General features: G+C 45.5%; 1 protein-coding gene across 1 annotated transcript in view; it reads right to left on the reverse strand.

The window, feature by feature from the left end:
- Positions 1-17,772, reverse strand: part of DNAAF8 (dynein axonemal assembly factor 8) — a 1,006,155-nt gene that overhangs the window by 982,042 nt on the left and 6,341 nt on the right. The window contains exon 2 of the mRNA XM_086939618.1: positions 5,582-5,775. Coding sequence (XP_086795744.1) covers positions 5,582-5,716 — 135 coding nt within the window. The 5' untranslated portion in view covers positions 5,717-5,775. The remainder of the gene's footprint in view (positions 1-5,581; positions 5,776-17,772) is intronic.

A 17,772-nucleotide genomic window follows, 5' to 3' on the forward strand; every position in this document is an offset into this window, starting at 1 on the left:
AAGAAAGTCAAAGTACCTCCATTTGCAATAGAGAACCGTCCATATCACTATAATATCATCAATATATTGCCCTTAAAAATTGATATGTTCTGTCCATTCAGCCTCCCCAGAGGATCTGCCCCCTTTCAAACCATCCCATGAGCAGGTTGGCATAAGAGGGGGCAAACCTGGAACCCATGGCAGTCCCTTGCAGTTGTTGAAACCACTGGCCACTGGCCATCATATATGAAAATGTTTTTACTCAGAATAAGTTAAGAAATTTCAAGCAACATTTGAGAGTGATCATATAAGTTAGCCTGTCTGGTAGATAAATAGTGTTACAGATCGCTCAAAACAAATTCCTTCTTAATTCATGTGTATAGACTCTCCATGTCTAAAATTAGAAACATCATTGAATCGGAGTCCCACATTACATCCTCAAACTTACTGAGAATGTCAGCTGTATCCCATACAGACGAAGGTAAATTGATGACAACCGGCTTGAGAAAATGTCAACAAACACAGCGATGTGTTCTGTGGGTGAGCCAATGCCTGAAATGATGGGACGGCCAGGTGGAAAAGCTACCTCTATATGTATCTTCAGGAGCATGTATAAACAAGGGTATTTTGGAGATTCTACAATACAATATTGAACTCTAGATTCAATAATAGACATATTTCATGGCAATTTGATAACTTGTTGTTGATCGAGGTCATAATCAATGTAATGGGATTATATCCTATAGCAATGTTTATTGTTCAGTCGTCGTATGACCTCTTGATGGTACTGAGAGTAGTTCATAAAAAAATACTGTCCCCCTTATCCGCTTCGCGTATAATTATTGATTTAGACCTCAAATTTTGTAACGCTTGAAACTCATCATTTGTCAGATCATTCTGCGTGGTCTTATAGAAAACATAAGTTTGTTCTTGTCCTCCAAATCATACCAGTCAAGCAAAACCCTTTTTTTGTGAAAAGTCAAATTCCATGAACCTGTTTGTTCTGGGGAATTACCTTAGATTTGGGTCTTAAATTACTATTGCAGGTTAAGTCAGGTTGAATGTCCAAATCTACCCACAAATCATCCATATTTAAATTGTACTTGTTGTCAATGGATAAACCAAATTGAATGTCTTTCACATCTGAGATAGTCATATCAGAAAGTGTAATGCTCTTATTTACATGATACACTCTTTGCGGATTCAAGGCAACAAAACGTTTTTGTTTCAAAGTTCTTGATAATGTATAGAGATCAATTTGACATCAGAAAAATTACAATTGTTAGCAGGGCAATAGCCTAAACCCTTATGAAGCACAACTGTGTCTGCACAATTCAGAGTATAATCTGTCAAATTGGCAATAAGACTGGTATCATTGGCATATCAACAATACTAGTATTCATGCCTGTTGTTGCTCTCTTATTCCATGCCTCATTTACAGTAGTTTCCTTCCATCTAAAAAATAAAATCTAGTTTCCATTTCTTGCCTGCTTCCCAGAAATTGTTGTTTACATAATTATTACCACTGTTGCCATGGAGCCGCCGAGCTTTAAATTAAACTCCTTTGTCTCAGCAACCTCCGCCCACAAACCTGGCACCTGTCAGCGTGGATCTCACAGTCCTCCCCTAGCCTTAGTTAAGCTTGCATCACTTCCTGGAGGAAGCACACTCCATCTGATATCTGTGATCCACTACCAGCTCCAGGAGAAGCACATAGCCTCCGCTCTCACCAGAGACTCAACTTTTCAGTACTTCACAGGGCTTCTTGTCTCCATACTGTCCTAGATCATGTTCAGGGAGGGCCATCTCTGAATGCCACAAGCAGGGCCTCCAGGTAAATCCATGTTTTTCTGGCAAGCCAAGCCTTTCCATTTTACCTACTGAGCCATTCAGAGTGTCTTCAGCCCTAACGGACAGCTCCAGGTTACTCCAGGGTTAGTAAATAAAGCTTGAGAGAATAGCAGCCCTCTTAATTATTTTGTGATACTTGTCATAAAATAAGATTACATTGTATTGTAACATTTATGTAGTGCTAACTACTCCTATGTGGGGTACTGAAGTGCTTTTCTATACTGGCAGCATGTTAGCCATATAAGGTGTGTGGTCGAAAGAGTGTTTTCCTAGTTTTTGATTCCAGGTGGGGAGTAATTTCATGCTGTTTGTGAAGACTACTGAGGTGTGGCTATAGTGTTGCAGGACGCATCACTTAGCAGTATGGAGGATGAAGGGGTGTGATAGAGAGGCATGCAGTTTATGCTGCCAGCTTTAACCAGTTTTGCAGATCCCTTTATTGTTTTTCTTGTGACCATAGATCACTTAGCCAGTTGCTGCCCTGGGATTCAATCTGAGACATTTTGTATAAATATTTATGGTCCTGAGCAGGCATGGTTGGAGAGGGAAATGGTGGCGAGATCTGCTGGGATAGATTTTGTTACTATCATCTTCTATCTGTTTTTGTTAGGTATAAAGAAGTGGTATTAGTATGTAGGTAGTTAGGTCATGCAGTGGTTGGCTAGATTAGAGTTGTAAATAGAAAACGTTGCAGGGTGATTGATTTGCGCAAACTGTGTGTACCGATTTATCTAATCTATAAGTAATCTTTGGTGCTCCAAGGATGATAAGTGGCCACAATTACCACCAATAGTTAAGAAAGTCTCCAAATTAACAAAGAGTCTTCTGAGCACAAATCAGTGTCCAAAATTCAAAACAACTACCAAAAGTTGGTATTCCTTCTTTGCACTTTATAAATAAATAAATAAAATTTATAAAGCGCATGGTTACACTGGACTAGTATGTCCCCGCGCTGCGGTACATAAGAGGCCCTATTACGGACAGGGCAGAGAGAGCAAAGACCGGTTAGACAGGCAGGCTAAGAGAGGGGAAAATCCAAGTTTTCAACTCCTTTTGGGAAATAGTCTCTAAACCTCAAAGCGGAGCCCCAAGGGGAGTTTATTCTAATGCTGTGCTGCCAGAAAACGAAAGGAGTGGCCACTAATCCTTGCTCTCCTAATCAATGGAAGGCTCACCTGCCCCGTCCCGCTAGATCTTAGTTGACGGGTCGGGGAGTACGGGGTTAGTAGATCACGCAGGTAGGAAGGCCCCTTTCTTTGCAGGATACGATGGCTGACACAAAGAACCTTAAATAGAATTAGCTCCCTTATCGGAATCCAGTAGAGGGAGGCTAAGGCCCTATTAGAAGGGGCTCTCTTGGGTAACATCAGAATGAGACGCGCTGCTGCATTCTGGATGTGTTGGAGTCTCTGAATACATTTAGTATTAGCTCCCAGATAAAGTGCATTTCCATAATCCAGGCGTGATGTCACCAAGGCATGCACCATGGTTTTCCTGGCTGTAATAGGCAGCACAACTAAAGTCTTCCGGAGCCCACGCAGGACTCCAAAACCTGTTCCTACCACTTGCCTAGTGTGGTTCTCAAACGAGAGCTTAGTTTCCAGCCACATCCCTAGGTTTGTAACCTGTTCACAGGGAGAGGGGGTTGGTCCCAGTGCCTGAGGCCACCAAGCTGAAGACCACACCAATGGTGCTATGCCTATCACCAGCACTTCAGTTTTGTTACCATTCAATTTAAGGCAGTTGTTAGCCATCCAGGATGCCAGTTCTTGTAGGCATGTTGTAAATTTGATGGCTGCCTTCTCATGTGCCTGTGTTAGGGACACCACCAGTTGAGTCTTGTCAGCATAGGACACGACATTGACCCCACATTTTTCAGTAATGTCTGCCAAAGGAGTGACGTAGAGATTAAACAGGGTAGGGCTGAGAATGGAGCCTTGAAGGACCTCCTGTTTCAACGTAATACTTTTAAAGTGGTAAAGTCCCTGCGACACCTGAAAACTACGATCATGCAGAAAAGACTCCATCGATTTCAAAGCACTGCCAGCCCCACCTCCCTTCCTGAGATGCTGAAATAGGGTATGATGGGCCACAGTGTCGAATGCAGCACTTACATCTAATAGAATTAAGGCTGTCGTCTGTCCCTCACCTACATATTTCCGGGTGGTCTCCGAAGAGAGGAGCAGAGACGATTCGGTGGAATAAGATGCCCGAAAACCAGATTGAGTGGGATGGAATAGGCTATGTTTACTGATGTGGGCTGTCAGTTGGATGTTAACCACCTTCTCTGCAATTTTAGCAATGTGCGGTAGCAATGAAATGGGGCGTAAGTTCTCCAAATGGCTCATGCTAATATTCGGTTTATTTTTTAACGGGAGAACAATTGCCTCTTTTCATTTTTTTGGACTGTTACTGAAATGAAAGAGAGCTCTAGGAGATATCTAATGCGGGGCTCGAGAATCTCAATGCTCCCTCATAGCACCTTGGGAGTAGCAGGATCTCTGGGCGAGCCTGACTTGATTCTAAGGGCTACCTTATTGAGGGTGTCACGTGAAGAGACAGTGAATTCACCAAGACATTCTACCTCCATTATGTTAGATGGCCCGTCCTCGTCTACACACCCATTTCATGCAGAACTTTATTTCTTTGTCTTCACAAGAGTTCAAACATCTTCAACAGAACTTTTAGCCAACATGTGTTTCATCACACGGTATAAATCAATCTTTGACTTCATCAGGGCTCCCAAATAAAATGAAGCGCTCAGTTCCAAACTTGTCAATTACTACATGGTGTTAATATTTAAAAGAAACTGAATCATATCTTGTGGTTTCAAAAGTATCGAACTCTCCAAAACGAGTTGCCACATATGTCATAAATAAATGTCATGAAAGTGAAAACCAAGCATTGTTAAATTGTGTTGCAATATGACTGGCTCTTTCCTGTGAAAAGATCATATCCTCCACTTGACAGTGAATGGGCAATAAACAGTGTAAATTGCCCGAGTTCACCAGATGCTAGGTTGATGCTGATACAGCAATGTGATTATGTACTTTGTTCCTAAAAAGGCAGTTTCACCAATTAAATGGACTCACCAAAGAAGAGGAATTTTGAGAAAAAACGTGCTCATGTTTTGTGAAGCTGAAGAAAGAGATACCTTTTGAGATGGCTATGTCTAAAATAGAAAAAAAGTAAAAAGGGCACAAGCAGTTTCGTTGGAGAAAGTATGCTGCATTCCTCTTTCCTATAAATGCTCTCACTTTGAAGTAAGCCAAAAGCAAAATAAACACCAGCCTCCCACGAAAAAACTGCTCTACATTGGACCTCGGTCTTTGAATGCCCAGCAAATGCATTGAGATAACAAGATTTAAAGGCATGTTTATTACAGAAAACGAGTTTCTAGAAGAATTCTGTAAACACTGATTTAATGTGGGGAGGTAGGAACTCAAGCTGCACAGCCTAAAGCAAATAAAGCCAGCAAACGGAAAGGCAGAAAACATGAGTTAGAAACCACCAAGCCAATAGCAAGCAAAGGGCGGAATGCATTCCCAGGTCAACTTTCTGAAAGTCGCCAATACGTCATTCGCATAGCCAGACAAATGTGCTGTCTGGTTGGAGGCGACCTAAAAATAAAAGCGCAGTAGAGCCACAAATCTCTGTACTACTCTACCCTAAAATGCACAGATATCTAACACTGCCAACCATTATTAATACTATGAATTCAAAGAAAGATGTGGGAATACTACAACCTTACCAGTGAGGAGTCTGAGTCCAGAGTTGGCACTTCGGCCTTCACGATGGAGAAAACAGACTCCCATTCCGATCTTCTTGCCCCTTGTGTGTGGCTAGCTGGGACTGCTTGCATCTCATTCTTGCTTTCTGTGTCCATCAGATTATTGATATGAACAAACAACAAAAATGTTGTTGGAAGAGAAGCCACACATCTGTCTAAAAACATGAAAATACAGAGGAAAACATTATGCACTGTCACAAACAAATGTATTAAGATGCTTTTTCCAAGACTTTAATGGTGCTAATATGCAGCTGGCTGAAATGTAAGGGTTTTGACACATACGTAACTGCAAGGACCGAGAAATGGGAAAAAGAGGCCAATAAACCTGCGGAATGCCAAAAACCACAAAAGAGTTAGACAAAGTCTGCCCATTAAAGATCAACTCTTCTGCCTTCTGAACAGGAGATTTTTACATTTAATTGACTTTTTATAGCACCTTGAGCTTTGTATTCTGTATAAAGATATCAAAATTATGAAAAAATATGAAATGGAACAAAACCACAATTTAAAGTCAAGAACATCACAGCAATACAGATGATTACATTTAGAAAACAGTAAAGCGTAGTCACAGTTTTCTGTCTTAAAAATAAATAATTCATTAGAAGGGAAATTAATAAGGAAACTGAGTTTTTTTTTAAAGTTTGATGGCCAGCAAAGAAGTAAGAAGGAAATAAAGAGTAGAGCAAGCGAGTGATAAACTTTAAAGACAATTCCGATGAAGTGATAATAAACATGCATAAAAAGGAGGTACCTGAGTACTGTAAGATAGCAAAAACGAAATCAATAAGTATGTTGACATTTTGAAAGTATTTAGTTTTGTGTTCGAGTACAAAATTATCTGACTGAAAATTGAAACTTTGTGCTCAGTTACAACTTGTTTCATTTTAACTGTATAACAACATATGGGATATAAAGGGACAGTTGTTACTTAGCAAATCTAAGTACTTGCTAACTACTACCACGACAAGTTACGAAACAACTCAAGAAATGCTTGAACATTATCATGACACAAATAGTAAAGTTTAACACTTAAAAATCCTCGTTAAGGTAAGTTTTCTCTTCAGTAATGTGTTGCTATATCTACACACAAAGTTTTTGTTAAGCTGTAATAGATTGCTTTAAATTTCTTTGGGCTGGAAAAAACTCAAATCATGTTTAAAGACTAAATTTTCCAGGGGAGAAAAGGGGTTCTAAATAGGTAGCATGTCTATTTAAACTAAGTAGGTAATATGCAAATCTATCTGATTGTTTCAAACATCCCTGACAAATTTTTCCTTTATAAAAACCTCTTGTGTTATCTTCCCATTTGATCCGCGGTAAGCAATATTCGGACATGCGAAGATTCCTTCCAAAAATCAACATCTATGAATTGACTATGCTGGATTAATTCTAGTAGTTAGACTTGTCATATAGGCAGACTCCCTTCTCTGTTGACATACCTTTATGCCCCCTATACTTCGACCTGTGCGCTTGTGGCCAACATCTTCATTGTTCCTTGCTAAGTAAGTGCATGGAGTACTGCGGCCTCCTCTACTCCGTAATGCACCTTGCTATTGTCCCGCCCAGGAAGAGTGTAGGAAGGTGGAATATGAGTATATGGTTACCCCCACTTTTTGCCTGGTGTTATGCTGGTTTTTCGACTTAGTTGGACTGGGATCCTGCTATTCAGAGCCCCAGCCTATATACTTTCTCTATAAAATGGATTCCATGTACTTTAGGTACATACCAAATTGGCTACTGGATTACCCTTGTGAGTCCCTGTATATGGTACCTTAGGTACCCAGGGCATAGGTACCCCAGAGGCCTACCAGGGGCCGAAGCATATACTATGCCACCCCTGGTTAGCCTTTCAAAATGGTACCACAGGTCTGGACTTGCAGCCTGGGTAAGGAGGTGTAAGCTCCCCTTTCTTAGATATAGTATACCTCTATCTATCTTTACATATAGACACATATTAACCTATAAGTCACTCCTATGACAGGCCTTGACAATCCTGAAGGCAGAGTGCTTGGTTTTGTGTGAGAGGGTGCCCTAGTATGAGCTGAGCCCCTCTGCAGCTTTCGGAACCATCTCCTTATAGCTGTTCTATGATATAGCCATACCGTATACTCTTAAGTGCATTATAATCCTCCCGGTTAATGTACACTTGGTTTGGCTTTATCAAAACATGTTGTGGTTGTTGTCAAACACTTTGGAATACTACTCCCCTGCCAGGTCTGGCGGCGGGGGTAGCGATCCACCCTTCTAGAGGGAAAAGACATGTACACACTAGTACACCTGGTTAAAGTTAAACAAAGGCCCAGCATCACAAAATGGATGCTGCTGCCACAGACACGAGTCTGCCCTCCTGCTGCTGGACGAAACTCTGGCAGGGGAGGCCTGGAAAAATAGGTTTCCTGCCAGGGAGGTGCTAGCACCTCCCCAGACAGGCTTTGGTGTATTGGGGCAGGGTGGGTTGTATTCAGTAAATGGTTTTCAGATACTTCCTAGGGCACACAAGGTGCTCCATGCATTTCCCTGTTCGAACCGCTTGCTGGGGCACTCTGCCCCAGCTCTGGTGTGAAACTGGACAAAGGGGGAGGGGTGTAACCACCCCCTCCCCAGGTCCTCACATAGGTGGGACCCTAGAGTTAGTCCAACCCCTAAACTTACTATAAGAATAGGAGCCCAATCCCTAGGACTTTATATTACCCTGGATGAATCGCTGCAACATATATCTTGGACCTTCGACATTCCATATCGACTGGAAGAAGGAAGAAATCTCCCTTGTGGTCAAGGAGTGACCACCCTGTTCAAACAGGCACCAACAGCATCTTTGCCGGTCTGCATTTTGGAGGCTCCCGCCGGATCCCGAAGAATCTGCGACACAGGACACAAACTTCCAGACATCTCTGAGGCTGACCCAAGATCCCAGCAAAGCTGAGACCTGTAGCGTACACGGGAGGCGTGGGAACGGAACTCCTGAACATCCTGCATTTTTGCAACTGCACCTACTTCCGAGGTATACCGAAGTTGTGCATTGGGGTATTTGAAGCACCTGCCCCGAGCACCTTTTGCACCGAAGCTTAGAGGCCTACACTCCACAAGTGTTCCGTGGGCCCGCTTTGTGCTTTTCCGCTCGAGGTGCCTTAGCGGTTCCAAGTACGTTGGCTAGTGAGCCCCCACAAAGGCCAATCTTTGATTCCTTGAGCTTTCCTGGTTGCTCCAGGGGTGCTCTGACTCCCCTCCAAAGGAGGATGCCCCCAGACCTTGCTGGTCTGAACCGAAGCCAATCTTGTCATCTTGCGTGGGTTGCTGTTAACAAGGCTTGTTTGGTCCAATCCGGATTCCGACGCTGCAGCACTAGACATCCTTTGCGAGACAGCTCAAATCCAGCTCCTGGTCATCGTCAACGCCTCCTGGTGCTCGTGGCTGAAGTGTCAAGCTTCACCTCTTTCACCTGAAATCACCTGACATCGGCTGGCATCTTCTCATCGCCATCCTGGTCACTGGCTAGAGACCCAGACTCTGTCCACTCTACTTTCACGTTCTTCACATCTCCGATCCACCCTTGGATCCACCCAGACACTTTTCCTCTGGTCGCCTGCAGCATTTCGACGACGAAACCCAACACCAAAAGACACCTATGCACCCAGCTTCCCTGGGTGAGGTAACACGAGTACTCCGGTGCTCCCATGAATTTTGACTCTCAAAGTATCCTACTCTAAAAGGGTTCCATCGTAGTTCACCTCTAAGTGCCCTTATTCTTTAAAATTGAAACTTGTTCGTTCTCTATAGAAAGTCAATGGTGATCCGCGGCTGTGTTTAGACACTACATGCGTCCCCCGTGGGCCACCTGCGTCCCTACCTTGGGTGGTTCCTGGTTGCCCCAGCAGTCCGACAGGCCCTAGGCCTGCTTCCTATCTGTCACGTGGTTCTTATTCCACTATTTTAGTATATGGTTTGTGAGGCCCCGAGGGCAAAACGTATACTGTGCAACTTATCGTATGCTAATTAAGTTCCTTGTATTTTACTTTTACCTCTGGCCTCATAAAGAGTCCAGAGGGGTTGTGTTTAGATTAAATACATATATATGTGATATATACCTTGTGTAGTGTGCTTTCATTTGATCATTCAAGAGATTACAACTGGTAAAACAACTGGCTTAACTCGCCTGTAAGTCTTAGCCTGAACGCTGCTCTCCACAGCTACCACTAGGATAGCTTTCTTTAAGGTTGACTTTATAACCTACCATCAAAATGGGTCGTTTGGACTGGTGCAAGGTGCCCACTAGAATAGTGGACATTATATACCAGGCCAACTTCTCACAAAGAGCCCTGGGGGTATACCCTGAGTCACGTTGGCTGCTATCAGGACTCAACAACAATTGTTGCCACCTATCATTCACACTCTCCCTAGATTTGCCTCTATATTATTGTCTGTGTGTGTCTCCATCACTCCTCATCCATCCTTCCCATCTGTGCAGGCTCTTACTGACCCTTTACTTAGTCCCGTTAAATTTCTGTTTTTTAATCCCTCCTCACTCTCCATTAATATAGCTCCTCTGAACTGCACTGCACAGAGTGCTAGTTATACGCTTACATCTATGTATGTCTTTGTAGAGGTGGGAAAGCCAAGCAAGACTCATGCCTGGATCGGGCTAAATATCTGGCTTGGCCCCTGTGTAGTGGGGAACGGGGAACCAAAACAGAGCTAAGTCAGATCAGTCCATGAAATACCTGTTTCCCTTTCTAATGTAGTTTTAAAAGTCCAAACCAAAGATGTATGACAGCGGCGCGTAGGAAATCTGAAAAGGTGTTTTTTTGCTGTGTGTGTCTGCAAGTCTAGCAGACCTGCAATTCACGTGTCTTCCTGAAGACCTATAAGAAGACACAGACTGTTTGGTATTGTTTCACAATGTAACTACAGACCCTGGGGTGCTGACCCTGTACTTTATACATATAATGTGTCAAACTGAGCTAAATTGTAGCATACTGAACATTTAGGTCAAGGAATAGAAGAACACAAAGCATTGTGCCTTTGTAGTTAAAGGGACATGGAAGGAGTTATTCATCAAGTGACTGAATGTTAAACGTGCAATCAATATACCGAAGTTCAAGTCCTACTGGCTCTCCAACTTGAACAAATACTGTGCAAATCAGTACTTCGCCGTGGCTAATTATTACTGAGTGTCCCATCTCAGAGAAACTTGAAGGGCTTGTCACGTTTGCCCACATAAATAAAACACAGGAGTCGGAGCTGTGCTGGTGTACGTCTTTCTTTATACCCTGCCAGCACCTTACTGGCTTACAAAACTAAACTTAGTTCCTGTTCCTGTTTCCTGTCTTGCCTCTTCCTGGCTGCCCGTCCTGTCTGGATACAGGGTCAGGCGCTACTACATTACATCTCCCCCTTTTGTACAAAGTCTCTCCATACCTCATATTTCTTCAACCAAACCTCTGGGTCTTCTTATCTGACGCTTGGGGTGGCTCTCTCGTTCTGGTGTTCGTACGTGATGATAATCTGCGTCATTGACGATTCGCAGGGGGCTGTAACTGTTCTGGTCAGTATTGTCGCTATGACTCACTGAGTCACTTGAGGTTTGACTCGAGGAAGCCCTCTGATGGCTGCGCGAATTGTACGTTTTGAAGTATGACACATTTCTTGTTATTTGCTTGTTGTCAGCTTTCGCAGTGATCATTGTTCCTTTCCTCTTACTGACTTGTAGGGGAGTGTCAAGATATCGACTGTCCGCCTTTGCTCGTCGGTCATTCCAGACTATCACCCAGTCTCCTTCCTGTATATTGGAGTCCTTGGCGTGTCTGCGCCGATCGGCGTATGTCTTCATTTTGAGTTTCTTCTCGTGGTCTATCTCGACCAGTGTGTTGTGGTCAACAGTGATGGTCCGAGGTTGTGAAGCAGTGTTCGTCATGGGTAGACGAGTACGGGGCGCCCTCCCTAGCATTAGGGTGGCTGGGCACTGGTTTGTAGTGTTGTGCGGTGTGGTCCGGCATGCCCTTAGTACCTCATTCAGGGTCTGCTGGATGTCTCGGTGCATTAGCTCAGCTTGTTGAATTGTCTTTTTGAGAGTTCCCATAAATAGCTCCACCATGCCGTTGGCCTGGGGCCACAGGGGGGTGATCTTTTGGTGTTTGAAGTTGAGGTGTGTCACGAATCCTGTGAAATCATGGCTATTGAATGGGGATCCGTTATCAGATTTGACTCGAAGGAGGATGCCCCATGCTGCGAAGATCTCGTCCAAGATTGGGATGATTGCCGTGGCTCTGGTCGATGCTATCAGGTGTGCAAACGGGAATCGCGAGTATTCATCCATGACGACTATGATGTATTGTCCCGACTGTAATGGTCCGAAGAAGTCGACTGCGACTTGTTGCCATACCCCATCTGGCAGCTCAGACATTTGGAGCGGGGCCGGTGGCTCTTCTCGACCGACAAGTTGACATGTCATGCAGTCTCTTAGGGTTGTCTCTACCATTTGGTCCAGTGTGGGGAACCAGACACATTCTCTCAAGGCCTTCTTAGTGGCGTTTATGCCTCTGTGGCCTTCATGGGCCAAGTTGATGACTCCTTGACGTAATTTGTGTGGAATGACAATCCTCCCCCTCTCAGAAGAAGTCCAGTATCACTGATGGAGAGTTCATCGTGGACGCGTTGGAAGGCAGTCAGGTCGCGAAGGAGTTGGTCCGACTCTTGAGGCGTGCTTTTCATGTGGCGCCAGGAGTTCGTGCGGACGCGGGTCATGACGGCTTGCAGCAGCGGGTCACTGGCAGATGCTTCTTGTATGGCCTCCAGAGGAACTGTGGGAGGGCATGCAGCGTCGACGACAAAATGAATGTAATCATCGGCCAGAGAGTGAGCAGGTTTCGTAGTGTCCAAGGGTTGGCGAGACATATAGTCGGCCGGATTTTCGGCTTTCCCAGACTTGCGAACGATAGTGTATATGTAGTCTTGGAGACGCAGTCCCCATCGTTCGATGCGTGGTGGCATCTTGACGTTGGGATTGCCGAAGATCGTAATGAGTGCCTGGTGGTCCGTGACGATCGTGAAATGTTTGCCATATACAAACAGATGGAAGTGTTCGCATGCCCACACCACAGCCAAGCTTTCTTTCTCCGGCTGGGAGTACGCCTTTTCAGTGTCTGTGAGGCTGCGACTCGCATAGGCAATGATGTGGTGCTGGTATGAATTTTCGCGGTATTGCGCTAGAATGGCACCCAGGCCCACTGGGCTGGCGTCGACAGTGATCTCAGCCTTTTTGTTTGTGTCGAAGTAGGCAAGATTTATGGCTGAGCTGACAGCTTGTTTGATGATGGTGAACGCCTGTACGCATGCATCTGTCCAGTCGAAGGGCTGACCCTGGCGCGTGAGTTCCCGTAAGGGATAGCTGATTGTGGCATAATCGCGGATGTAGCGGGCGCAGTAGCTCGCCATGCCGAGGAATGAGCGAAGGTCGCTGTCATCTCGGGGAGTTGGGATGTCAACAAGCGCGACTACTTTTTCCGGGTCGGGCTTCATCCCTTCTCTGGAGAATATGTGTCCATAGAACTTCAGGGTGTCTTTGTGGAATTCGCACTTGGCGGCATTGAGCGTCAGGTTGGCGTTCAACAAGGCATGACATACTCTGTCTAGGGCTGTGTCGTGTTCAGTTTGATCTTTTCCAAAGACTAGCAAGTCGTCACTATAATTAAAGGCGTTTGGAATGCCTTGTATGACTCGCCGGATGGCCTCTTGAAAGATCTCGGCAGCCGACGAGATGCCAAAATTCAGGCGCTTGTAACGGAAGAGGCCCTGATGTGTAGTAAACGTCGTGATGTATCTTGATTGGTCATGAAGCTCCAACTGATGATAACCTTTATGGAGGTCGAGTTTGGAGAATACGGTGGCGCCGTTGAGTCTTGTGATCATGTCGCTTATGTGTGGCCCAGGATGGCGTTCCCGCTCGATGGCGGTGTTGGGGGCACGCATGTCGACACGCAATCTGACTTTGTTGTCCTGTCCCTTTTTGGGGACCAATACAACCGGGGACACCCATGGGGTGGGTCCTGATGTGCGTTCGATGATGTCAGTCTGTAAGAGGTCTTGTAACTCATCATCGACGGCTTGCTGCAGATGGAAGGGCACCTTCCGATGATGTTGAGCGATGGGCGTCACACGTTTGTCTATGTGCAGTTTCACTTTGAAGTGATTCAGCTTCCCAAGGCCCTTGAAGAGTTTCGGGAATTTCGCCACGATGTCGGGGGCGTCTTCAGTCATATAGAGAAGTTCCACTAGTCTCAGCCTTTCTGCCGTTGGTAAGCTGAGTAAACAGTCAGCTATGTCCGGTCCTTCTACAACATGAATGTAGGCTTGAATTTTTCTGTCTTTGAATGTCAGAGTTGTGTGGAAACAACCCAGGCACGTAAGGGGTTTCCGCGTCATCCATGTGAAAATACGAACTGCCGCTGGCTCCAATTTGGGCCGCTGCTTCATGCTGTGGTATTCCAACACACATATGTAGTTTAACGATGCCCCTGAATCTAAGACAAATTTTGCCGGGTGTTCTCCTATCATGATGTCCAGTTTGGGATATTGTTTCAGGCGGTCTGGGTCTGAGACCATGCAGATGAATTTGTCGCTGTCTTGAGACACAGGTGTGTGAGATGAGGAGTCACTGGACGTGGGTCTGTGTGACCTGTAGGAATCCACAGTTTGGCGTCGGGAGCCGTGAGAGCTCACGGACCGGCCTCGGGAGTGGTACGGACTTGCTGATCAACGACTGGATCTCGATGAGTGGTCTTCTCTCCCTCTTACGGCACGAGCATGGTGTCGGGTGCCGCGTCGTGGGGGCGATGGCCTGCGTGTGGATTGTCTGGCTTGACACGCCACCTCAAAGTGATTATCTCTCCCACAGCGGTGGCACCGCTGACCAATGGCTGGGCATTGTCCTGAGTATGGGTAATCTTGTCCACACCTGTAGCATGCGGGTGATGATTTCGCCGACTTGTCCTGTCGCGAGTCTCGTCGGGACGAGGATTTGCGAGAGGAGTATTTTGATTTGTGAGATCTGTGTGAGCTGGTTGTAGATCTTGTTGTCTTGTGTGCTTGTACCCGAAGGGCATGTTCCTTCCGGTCAGGCTTGTGAGTTTCCATTCGTTTGGCGTAGTTTTCAGCCTGGTCATTGATTCTTGTTCCTCAATCTCCTCCAGAGTGTACGGTTTTTTTAAGAGTCTTCGGCGTAGAGATTCGGATATGCAGCCATCAATGATGCGGAGGCGTAGGGCATCCTCCGTCCTGAAGTTGTCGAATTCGCAATGACGTGCCATTCTTTTGATGCGCACGATAAAATCGCTCATGCACTCATCCTTCTCTTGGGTGGCCAGATTGAATGTGTATCGTTCATAATCCACGTTGCGTTTGTGGAGAAATCGTCTGTCAAGAGCTCCTTTAACCTCATCATATGTTGCGGTCGCTGCATTTGGTAGGTCTTTAATGAATTGCGCTATTTCTTCGCCTATTAGGTTTCTTAAGGCCACCAGTTTTTGTTTAGGGTCTTGAACGAGCGACCCAATCATCTAGTCTTCGAAGTCCTCGCTCCAGTTCTTCCAGGCAGGCCCCATGCTGTTACCTGGCGTCAGTGCCAGTGGTTGTGGTTGTCGCATGAAGGGCCCCCCCATGGGCCCCTGGGGCACTACGGCTGCACCAACTTGAGGCGCTGGACCTGCTGTGGCGTTTCCGTCAGACGTGCTGCTGGGAGCGGTGACAGACATCTTGAGTCGTGGCGGGTCCTCTGCACTTCCTTCGTTGCAGGTGTTGTGTCTTTAGTTGAATAGGGTCTTCCCGCCCTTTTTATTTTATTGAATGGGGTCTTCCCGCCCTTTATTGCAGGTGTCCTTGTGGTATGCAGTGCAGTCTTTGCTGACTAGGATATCCTGCCTTTTTGTTGCAATTCTTGCTGTACTCTGCGCTTTTCTTGCTACAGGCAATGTGATCTTTGCTGAATGGAGCTCTCCTGCTCTTCTTACTGTAAATCTCGATGTATTTTTGGGGTTGCCTGGACTTAAGATGGCTGCCGTCTTTGCTTCGTGGGTTAGCCAATGGCCAGCGCCTGACCTTAAAATGGCCGCCGTGTGGGACGCTGCATCGTGGGGCCTTGGCTGCTTCACATTTATCTATTTGCTCTCTTTTTTTTTTCTTCGCGCGGCCTCGGCAGGACTCACCCCAGCTTCTCTGGTGCTTTCTTTTGTTTCTCTTTGATAAGCGGGTCTTCCGCGCTCACAGGGGCGCCGCCGCTTGTCTGGGTCCCTCGCTGCGTATGCACGCGAGTTATGCGCTTCTTGCTTGCGCTCCGGTACTTGCTCCGGTGGCACAGGATGCCCTGACAGGCTTGCAGGCTGGCTCCAGCAGTCTCTGCGCCGGTGTCTGTTTCGCGCTTCTTTCGCGCTCCTGGGGACGACGACTGCGGACTCGCTGGTCAGGCCGGATACATACGGCTGGGCTGCGTGACGGTGTGTGGGGATACAGCGATCCCACCCTCGTCGCCAATGTCACGTTTGCCCACATAAATAAAACACAGGAGTCGGAGCTGTGCTGGTGTACGTCTTTCTTTATTCCCTGCCAGCACCTTACTGGCTTACAAAACTAAACTTAGTTCCTGTTCCTGTTTCCTGTCTTGCCTCTTCCTGGCTGCCTGTCCTGTCTGGATACAGGGTCAGGCGCTACTACATTACAGGGCTATATAATGAGTGTTATATAAAAAGAACTCTTATGAATAGTTTATAAACAAAAACGTGGCTCCATTCACAATACTCGCTATATACATACTGAACGACACTCCGACATCTTTTGGTTCACTCATGGCATTTTTTTGTTGCATTGGTGCAGGGGAACGGTTTGTGTTTACAAATATTACTTTTAACAGATGTCAACGCAGTGGCACAATCCCATTTATTGTAGTAGAACACAGACGTTTGATGGAGTGAGGGTTGCAAAAATGCACCCTCATGAAGTTAAGTACTTGCATAATATGTATTAACTGCATGGACTAAACAACCCTGAATACACACACACACACACACACACAAGGCAAACACATTTGACTTATATACTAAACCATGATGGCATAAGCACATATTAACTGTTTGCGCTTTGAAGAATAATACTAATGCATGTTTATGCTATGTTGTGCATTGCACATTTTGATTGTGGACGAATAACAGAAAGCTGTTTTTAAATTAATAGCTTTCGCTAGGTAATAATTACTTTAGTTGCGAAGCTTTCGCATTTACTATTAATCTTACACATAAACAGGCTTTCAAAGGAACCCTGGTGTACGGGCCACCTGGGCCGCGCACTAAATTCCTAGCTGTACTTACTGAAATTATGGAATCAGTAATAGAATCCCCGACTTATACAATTCTTGGGGATTTTAATTTTCCTCTGGAAAATATGGAAAATAAAGATACATCCCAGCTTATCACTGATATGCAGGCAATAGGACTGCAGCAGCTGGTGAAGGGCCCCACGCATGAAGCCGGACACACGCTGGATGGTATGTTCACTAATGACCAAAGCATTGAGCTAGGAGCAATTTTACCTCCGATATGGTCTGACCACCAAGCCATTACTTTTAGGATTCGGATGCTACCACTCAAACCCCCTCAGACCAGCGTTAGTGCATCAGTGGGGGCGCGGATGTGGAAAAATGTAGATATACCATATCTTTCAAATCTCCTGTTGTCATCAGCCCCGGAAAACGGAGGCGACACTGAAACCATGTCCACTAAATTTCAGGAATGGATCTTAAAAGCAGCGAACGAAGTTGCACCGGAAAAAATCTATCGCCCCAATATAGCGACTCCTTCTGCTCAGTGGTACACAGAGGAGCTGCGGCTCCAGCGTCAGTTCTGTAGAAATTTAGAAAGGCGCTGGAGAAAGCACTATAGTCCTTCGGCTAAACAAGAATATAAAAGTGCGCTAGCAATATATAAAAAAGCCATCAGTACACAAAAGAATCTGTTCTTCACTGGTCGAATTGAGCACGCACAGAACTCAGCTAGGATGCTATTTCAAGTGGTGAACTCTCTGTCCAATCCTCCAGCTGGATCTACAATAGAGAATTCGCAGGAATTTTGTACCGCACTAGCCACATTTTTTACCACTAAGGTAATGGATAT

This window comes from Lissotriton vulgaris, chromosome 10 (assembly GCF_964263255.1).
Source record: "Lissotriton vulgaris chromosome 10, aLisVul1.2, whole genome shotgun sequence".
Taxonomy (NCBI): Eukaryota; Metazoa; Chordata; class Amphibia; order Caudata; family Salamandridae; genus Lissotriton; species Lissotriton vulgaris.